The sequence below is a fragment of the Cydia pomonella genome, unplaced genomic scaffold (genome assembly GCF_033807575.1).
Source record: "Cydia pomonella isolate Wapato2018A unplaced genomic scaffold, ilCydPomo1 PGA_scaffold_148, whole genome shotgun sequence".
Taxonomy (NCBI): Eukaryota; Metazoa; Arthropoda; class Insecta; order Lepidoptera; family Tortricidae; genus Cydia; species Cydia pomonella.
This window is the reverse complement of record NW_026907791.1, coordinates 28,640-36,818: the sequence shown is the minus strand read 5'-3', so window position 1 is coordinate 36,818 and position 8,179 is coordinate 28,640. Positions and strand designations below refer to the sequence as shown.

At 38.2% G+C, this 8,179-nt stretch overlaps 2 protein-coding genes across 2 annotated transcripts; both read right to left on the bottom strand.

Moving 5' to 3' along the window:
* Nucleotides 1-6,788, bottom strand: LOC133533289 (NADH dehydrogenase [ubiquinone] 1 alpha subcomplex subunit 6-like). The gene is made up of 3 exons (XM_061872255.1): nucleotides 5,781-6,788; nucleotides 4,436-4,551; nucleotides 1-156 (listed from the first exon to the last, which is right to left on the bottom strand). Exons 1-3 carry the CDS (start codon nucleotides 6,025-6,027, stop codon nucleotides 25-27), a joined length of 495 nt encoding a protein of 164 aa, XP_061728239.1. The 5' UTR covers nucleotides 6,028-6,788; the 3' UTR covers nucleotides 1-24.
* A 108-nt stretch (nucleotides 6,789-6,896) lies between these two features.
* On the bottom strand, nucleotides 6,897-8,179 carry LOC133533290 (NADH dehydrogenase [ubiquinone] 1 alpha subcomplex subunit 6-like). Its single transcript, XM_061872256.1, has 3 exons — nucleotides 7,985-8,179; nucleotides 7,352-7,467; nucleotides 6,897-7,094 (listed from the first exon to the last, which is right to left on the bottom strand). The coding sequence occupies exons 1-3, from the start codon at nucleotides 8,112-8,114 to the stop codon at nucleotides 6,966-6,968; spliced, it is 375 nt and encodes a 124-aa protein (XP_061728240.1). The 5' UTR covers nucleotides 8,115-8,179; the 3' UTR covers nucleotides 6,897-6,965.

Here is an 8,179-nt window from a genome sequence, read left to right as displayed (position 1 = left end):
TTAACAAAAGCAAGTTAAAAAATCTTAAGTTTCTATTCCGGCCAAAAACTTGTTGAGAAAGTCGCAAGGTTTGGGTTCTATGGTAGGGTTCCAGTAGGCGAAGAGGCGGCCCTTCATTTGCCAATTGTGTCTCAGTTCCATAAATTCCATCCAGCCCTACAAGAATACCATCGTTTACCCTAATAAGGCCTGTACCGATAAAAAACTGTAAATTTCAAACGACTGTAATTTTTCTCACCAAGATGACTAAGATTTTCTTATCTCGATAATAGGTTTAATGTATATATTCTAATATAAATAATTCTGATTTTACGCTAAGCAACGTTGAACTGGTAAATAAAAGAGATCACTGAAAATTGGTATTTTCCAAATAGTCAGAAAATGTGTAACATCCTATATATATGCTTGATTTCGAAACACTTAAAATTACTTCGAAGCTTTTTGCATTTCAAAGTAAATAATTAATTTACCTAATATTGTTGTCTTTAGAACCTAGGCCTTGAAGTGGCCGACCTCTAGGAACAAGTGAGGCCCGTCAGAAAGATTACTAAAGTAGGTAATCGAAAATTTGCGTTATTTAATTCTAGGCTAAGTCGAAAATCATACAATTTCCTTCGTACAAAAATCGCATTCGGTAATTATCGAAGACCAGAGCATTATCACCAAACGCCCTGGAGTGCTGTTCTCTCAACTATTATTGGGCTCAAATCAAAAGTGTATTAAAAGAGAAAATTGAAACAGCCAAAAAATATTAACAATTCCAACAGGTGATGGGCTGGTGCAGGTAAATATCAAAAATGGGTCCGTGAAACGCTGCCACTGAATGTGCGAGGATTATACTCCCTATCACTCTTACAGAAAAAATAATAATAAAAAAACTGACAATTGTTAAAATTAAAAAAGTCGCTTTTTATTGTAGTTATTCTAAAACCCTTCGTTTTTACTCAATCGCATCAGTTTTATTCATTTGAAGTTTACAGTTTTATTTCGGTACACCCCTTAATTGTTCCTTCCCTTTTTAATAAAGTCAGCATCAAGTAGCGAATGTAAATACGCTTCATTAGTATCTAAGATACTTTTGCAGACAGTTACATGTAAAACAAACTGTGGTCATATATTTTGTAAAAATATTAGATTTTTCAGCGCGTTGTTAGATCCGCTATTGTCGATGCTGACTGTAATCGCCCTTCTGGTTCTTTTACCTACATAATTTACATAATACGAGGAGGTATATGTTATGTCATTTCATCATAACTGGGAACCTTAAACAAATAGTTAACTTCGTTAATCGCTAATCCGTTAATAAAAAAGTTAACTTCGTTAACCGTTAAAGCGTTACATTTCGGAAAAATTCACGCAAGTTAATCATTAATCCGTTAACACGTAACAAAAATTGCATTTTCTGCATTGTTGCGATACTTGTGTCATTATCACAAGATGATCAATGAGGTACTCGAAAAAATGATCATTTTATATATATTCACATCAATTGGCAGTTTAAGTTTATCAACAGGACAATTTCCTGTTGAGTGGAAGATAGTGTCTGTGTGTCCTATATTTAAATGAGGCAAGATAGACAATCCCGAGAACTGCATTCTCAAAAATACTCGAGAAAATCGACAGCAAGCACTTATATTAGTCACCTATCTTGAATCTCATAATCTTCTTTCTCCCCGTCAGTTGGGGTTCAGAAAGGGAAAGTCGACTGAACATGCTGTCAGGTTGCTTACAATGTCCGTGGCGAAATGACTTGATATAAAAAAAGAGATTGTGTTGGAGTATTTCTTGACCTGGCAAAGGCCTTCGATACTGTGTCCGTGCCATTACTACTGAACAAGCTGTACCTCTGATTCCGTGCGTATCAGAGGCTTACCACTAGAGTGGTTCAAGAGCTACTTGACAGGTAGGAAACAGAGAATACAGATAGGCCAAGAATCGAGCAGTTACCAAGATGTACGCTTTGGCGTACCACAAGGTAGTATTCTCGGGCCCACCCTTTTGATACTGTATATGAATAATTTGCATAAGCTTCGCTTGACAAACGCGGAAGTTTTATTTACAACAGAGTCGTGAAAAAGTATCAAATTAAGGACAGCTCAGTTTATGAGGTTAAGCGGCTTTTGAAGAACTGGCTGACCGGATTGTTGTACGATGAAACGGAGGAGTTACTAAAGTAAATTCACGCAATGGAGTAAACCTGCGTTCACTTAACCTGGATATTCATTATCTTCTTTAATTTCTACTGCCATATGCTTCTTTATCCTTTTGCTTTTAGTTAATTAAAAGTTAATAGTAACATATTTTACAGTAACTATTTCGTAGCTCACATTTCATTATTATTATTTATATTATAATTTTTGTTTTTAATCACAACCACTACGCCACGCGCCGTTCTTGTCAACCGGCCCGAACGTACTTGTCTTCTTCTTCTTCTTCCCTAGACCGGTAGTCCCATTTACTTGGGGTCGGCCCTCCTCGTCCGCATCCTCCATTGAGCACGATTTCGTGCGGCGTTTTTGTCAATTTGAGCCTCTTTAAGGTCTTTTTCGACCGTCGTCAGCCAGGTGGCGGGTGGTCTTCCATGGCCGCGTGGCTGGGTTACAGGCAGGTTCAAGGCCAGTTTTACCGGGTGGTCTTCTTCGCGTCTTTGGACGTGGCCGTACCATCTAAGGCGTTTTTCCTTGGCTTTGTCGATTATTGGCGCGACTCTAAAACTTCCCCTAATGTACTCATTCCGGATCTTATCTAAGAGTGTGAGACCAGCTGACCATTGTAGCATACGCATTTCGGTAGTGTGTAACTTATTAAGGTGGTATTTGTTTGTAGCCCAGCACTCCGATCCATACAAAACCGCGGGTCTTATTGCTGTTTTGTACAGTATTCCTTTGGTTTTTAGCGGCATTTTGTTATCGCACATGACTCCTGTAAGCTGTCTCCATTTCATCCAGCCTGTAGTGGTACGGTGAGTAACATCGCTATCAATTTTGCCATCGCTGGACACTATCGAACCCAGATATTTAAATTCCGACACTCTGGGTATTGGCATGTCTCCTATCGAGATGTTGATAGTTTCAGGGTCTGTTAACCCGTCAAAGATACAGGACATATGTTCGGTTTTTTTCCTACTTATCTTCAAACCGTTGGTTTCAAGCACTTCTGCCCAGGTGTTTAAGTCTTGTTGTAGGTGGTCGACGTTCTCCGAGATTAAAACTACATCATCTGCATAAAGTAAGTTCCACGGTAGCGACTTTTGACAGTGTTTGGTCAAGTAATCCATAGTAGTGTTAAAAAGTATTGGGCTCAGTGTAGAACCTTGATGAACTCCTACCTCTATTTCAAACCTGTCACCTTTACCTGCTGGGCTAACAACTTGGGTGGTGATAGCGTCGTACATGTCTTGAATCAGATAAATGTAGTACTCTGGTACGTTTTGCTGCCTGAGCGATTCCCATATGAGATCTCGAGGGACATGGTCAAACGCCTTTTCCAAGTCTATGAATATCATATGTATGTTCCGCTTGTTTGCTTTTGCCTTTTCCAGCAGAATACGTAAAGTCTGAATTGCATCTGATGTGCTTCTTCCCGACACGAAGCCACATTGATTTGGTGTAAGACTTATGAGGTGTTGTAGTCTGTTATTAATTATCCGCTCCCAGATTTTTAATGTGTGTGACATCAATTCGTACCCGAACGTACTTGTCTGAACTAGTTTTTCGCAGTAGTGCAATTAATGATTAACGGACTTAGGAAAATGTAACGGTAGTTACAGAGTCCGTTAACACTTATTAAAGTTAACTTAAAAGTTAATCCGTTTATCGAAATGTAAACTTCGTTAATTAACGATTAACGAGTTAATGACCAGCTATGCATTTCATTACATAAGCCTATATTTATTTTTGGCTGAAATTATTAGAGAAGAATGTAATGAATAATGAACAATAATCAGCTCTGAATCTTCCTGCAAAGATAGTAAAGGGGCAAAGCTTCTATCTTAAACTTAGAAATGTCAGCAACGTGCGAGTATAGATAAGTATTAAGTAGGTACAAAGAGAATTTGAAATAGAGGTGGATTGTGAGGTGATGATCTTTCGACACATGTCTAAAACTTTTAGAACGCCATTTGATTTTGATCCTTATTCTTTTACTGATATGTGTTAAATATCAAAAAAGGCGGCATCTAATAGATCAAAGGCCAAAGGTATAGCAGTATCGTTTCGAGCGATGGCGCCAAAACCTTTAGGTTGTGCCCGGTAAGATGGCGCCACTTTTCGATATTTAACTAATTTAACACATATCAGTGAAAAATAAGGATCAAAGTCAAATAACGTTGTAAAAGTTTTAATCGTGTAGCGAAAGATGACAGTAAATTTACGTGGCTAAAAAGTTTTATTTGACAATAAATTATCTTTGGTAGGTATTATTAAATAGAACTTACCTTGATAACTAGTAGATCAATAACTCGAACGTCTGTGACGCAAGCGTTCTTGTAGAACAATTCTCGTACTTTCAAGCGGACATCGTTTTCATTTTTAGGAATGTCGTAATATTTCACTGCAACAAGTTAATTTAAACCAAATGTTTACATCACGTAGGTATATTATGGTCCCCTCTAGAAACGACTTACTCATACATATAAATGCATTAGTATTTAATATAATAAATAAGTATTAGGTATTACTGATATTAGAATAAAATACCTAGTTTTTTTAATACATAACATATAACAATGTAAAGTAATAAATTTTCTATTCAAGAAACAAATGAGCGTTCTGTATTATTTCCTATGGGCAGTAACTTCATAGTTAAAAATAAATGGGCTACCTATATCCTTAAAGTGTTGAAATCCTGATTATAGTAACATACGAGTAACATGTGACGAAAATTGTCCGTAAAGCTTTGATGACGAGTGGTATTCCACCTCTCAAATTTCTTGGTCCAAAGCGCATCGCGTTTCACTCTCTCACTATAAGCAAAATGTGAGACGCAAATACACATTGGACCAAGAAATTGGACAGGTGGAATGTGAATGGCCTGAATACCTTAACTTACTTTTACCACTATCGAGATTTGCTTAGGTACCCACATGTCGAAAGAACAAGTATGCTAGGAACTTGAGTCAACCTTTCATAGATTAAGAAGTTAATAGGCGGGTCCACACAGAGCGAGCATACGCGCTAGGCAATTTTCTCACGCATAAACCGGCCAATGTAGACGTGCCTCGGCCGAGGCAGCGTGCTCAGGCGAGGAATAGGCGCGCGCCACCTCGGCCGAGGCACGTCTACACTGGCCGGTTTGTGCGTGAGGAAATTGCCTCGCGCGTATGCTCGCTCTGTGTGGACCCACCTAATGAATAATGATAATTGATAGTTTAGAGGTACTTGATCAAAAAGTTTAGTACTTAGTACCAAAATACAATTGTAAATATTGTAATTATGTACCTAATAAAATACTTACCTATCCACGGGAAGCGCTGACGGCCTAGAGGTAAGAGCGTGCTACTTGTAATCCGGAGGTCGCGGGTTCAAACCCCGGCTCGTTCCAATGAATTTTTCGGAACTTATTTACGAAATATCATTCGATTTTTACCAGTCGTTTTTCGGGAGGAAAGTCCCGTTTCCCAATAAGGCCTAGTTTATCCTCTGGGTTGGAAGGTCAGATGGCAGTCGCATTAGCAAAAACTAATGCCTACGCCAATTCTAGGGATTAGTTGCCAAGCGGACCCCAGGCTCTCATGAACCGTGGCAAAATGCCCGGACAACGTGAGGAAGAAGAAGACTTACCTATCCAGGGGATGTAGCGATAAACGGCTTTGTACAGAGAGATGACTCGTCGGCGGGCTTCGAAGCAGTCCGTTGACATCAACGGTCTTACGCGCTTAAACGCGGCCTGGTACGATTTCTGTGCCATCTTTTCCAGCAAGATTTCAGAGATTATGATGCTCAAAATAATAGCTACTAAAACGTCATTTTGACTAATGTCATGAAAAAATTGACGCTCGGGTTGACGTATTGGACTGATTAATATCATTGGTGCTAAGGATTATAAAAAAGGTTAATCCTTTAATGGCCTCTTAGCCTAGTCGTTAGTGACCATGCCTAGGAAGCAGGAGGTTCCGGGTTCAAATCCTGGTGACGGCATTTACTTGCGTTCATCAGATATATTTGTTCCTGAGTTATAGATGTTTTCTATGTATCTTTATCTGTCTATATCTATTAAGTATAACGTCGTCTAGTCCCACAACATAAGCCATATTGAGCTTACTGTGGGACTATGTCGAATAGAATAGAAGGGGTTCAGTTCAGGCATGAACTGGCTCACACTAGAGCTATGTATATATTTAAATGACAGGGATATGAGGTGGGGCTATTTACTCGGAGAGTGGTTTTCCTTGTTCTTTTACACACATAGTCAATTTCACCAGTATGCAGATCAGGTAACATACGATTATGGTGGTTTGGCTTATCATCTAATACAAATAGACAAGAGGTTCCAAACCCTTTGGCATGCTTTACTGCTTCTACTGACCAAAACACCTAGGTTCTATTACTTTGGTTCATTGTCAAATATCAACTTATGATAAACATAGTTACTGCATAATGTAAGGGGCCATAAAGCAACAGATACTTTGAATGTAAAATATAACCATAGTTTAACCTTTTCCACGTCAACGACGGATATAATCCGAACCGCATATCCAACACCAAAGAAGGATTAATCTGTCACAGATCACAGAGCAACATAGACCTTCATTCATATGCAAATAGTTCAATTTCAGTTTTGCCACTTTGGTGATGTGTCATCTGAGTGACAGCTTTGACACTGCGTTGAAAAGGTTAAACTTTACACCTCTTCCCTATAAATAAATCTTTGGTTTTGCCAAGGCAGCAAAAGAAATATTATATTTTGCAGCTAGGATTTATTTGAACTTTATGATTAGATTGGCTATTTACACACTTTCGCTTAAACTATTCATTGCTAGCAAAGAACTTGGAAAGGAAGTCCTTTGGTTTGGGCTCCTCTGTGGGTTTAAAATATGCCATGATGTGACCTTTTTGTTTCCAGATTTCTACAGTTTCTTTCAGCTCCATTTGTCCCTGGAAATAAAATATTTAAATGTTACTATGAAGTAATTAGGGCTTATGCACAAATCACGCGAGGTTTTTTCGGCTACTTTTTGACCCCCCTTCCCCCTTGGTGATATTTGGTGAGTTCTTGGCAACTTACTTTCTCACCTTACATCATTTAGGTACAGCCCAAAGGTTGACAGGCAGATAATATGGATACACATTAAGTATGCTATGTTTACTCTTGATATTAGCAATAAAGTAAAAAATAAATAAATAATGAATACCTTGATGACCAGCAAGTCAATAACTCTGATGTCAGTGACATCTTTATTGGCCAGGAACACTTCCCTCAACTTTTGTCGACACTGCTCTTCAGACTTCGGGATGTCATAGTCCTTGACTAAAACAATAACAGGTCTATTTTTACATGAAGAAAAAAACTTATACAACCTAAAAAAGAATAGTTTCAGTTATAATAAATCTGTATGTGTACTTCTATAAATTTGAGTAGTGGAAGTACTTAAGTAATTGTGCATTAAAGTAATTTAATCTTCAATTTGTTACAAATAGAAAAACATTGTTACCAATCATAAAATCAATTGTCTAAAAATTCTAGAATATTGCAGCATTGCATTTGTTGTTCCCTGTGGTGAAGCAAATGCAGCCCCTTATGTATTGAAAGGTCCACTGTGGTATAGATTGTGTGGTATAAATTGCCTACAATACTACCAACTATATTCTAGCTCCTCCTGACTTCTGGAGGAAAACAGATTCATTATATGTCCCAGTATAGTAGTTAGTGTTCACCTGTGCTGTATTCACAGCATGGTACAGGTGCATTCATTATTAACTTTATCAATTTATAATTGCATTGTAATCATTTAGTGCGGAATACGATGACATAACTGGTAACATACCGATATAGGGGATTTGACGGTACCATGCTTTGTAAAGATTCAGGACTCGTCTCCTGGCTTCCCCAGGAGTAGTCGAGAGCACTGGCTTTACTAGTTTTTGTCCGACTTGTATAGCTCGCTGAGAAGACATTTTTATAAAATTATTTAATCTATTTCGAGTTTATTTCGTTTTGAGCCAGTGTCACAGCACAGAAC

What these genes read in the sequence shown, in the direction of transcription:
- LOC133533289 (XM_061872255.1), bottom strand. Translation starts at nt 6,027, where the DNA reads ATGATATTAATCAGTCCAATACGTCAACCCGAGCGTCAATTTTTTCAT. An exon ending in TCGCTACATCCCCTGGATAG is followed by an intron (nt 4,552 to 5,780) that starts GTAAGTCTTCTT and finishes AACTTGTTGCAG; the next exon opens with TGAAATATTACGACATTCCT. An exon ending in TTGATCTACTAGTTATCAAG is followed by an intron (nt 157 to 4,435) that starts GTAAGTTCTATT and finishes GTATTCTTGTAG; the next exon opens with GGCTGGATGGAATTTATGGA.
- LOC133533290 (XM_061872256.1), bottom strand. Translation starts at nt 8,114, where the DNA reads ATGTCTTCTCAGCGAGCTATACAAGTCGGACAAAAACTAGTAAAGCCA. An exon ending in CCGTCAAATCCCCTATATCG is followed by an intron (nt 7,468 to 7,984) that starts GTATGTTACCAG and finishes TTATTGTTTTAG; the next exon opens with TCAAGGACTATGACATCCCG. An exon ending in TTGACTTGCTGGTCATCAAG is followed by an intron (nt 7,095 to 7,351) that starts GTATTCATTATT and finishes TTTTATTTCCAG; the next exon opens with GGACAAATGGAGCTGAAAGA.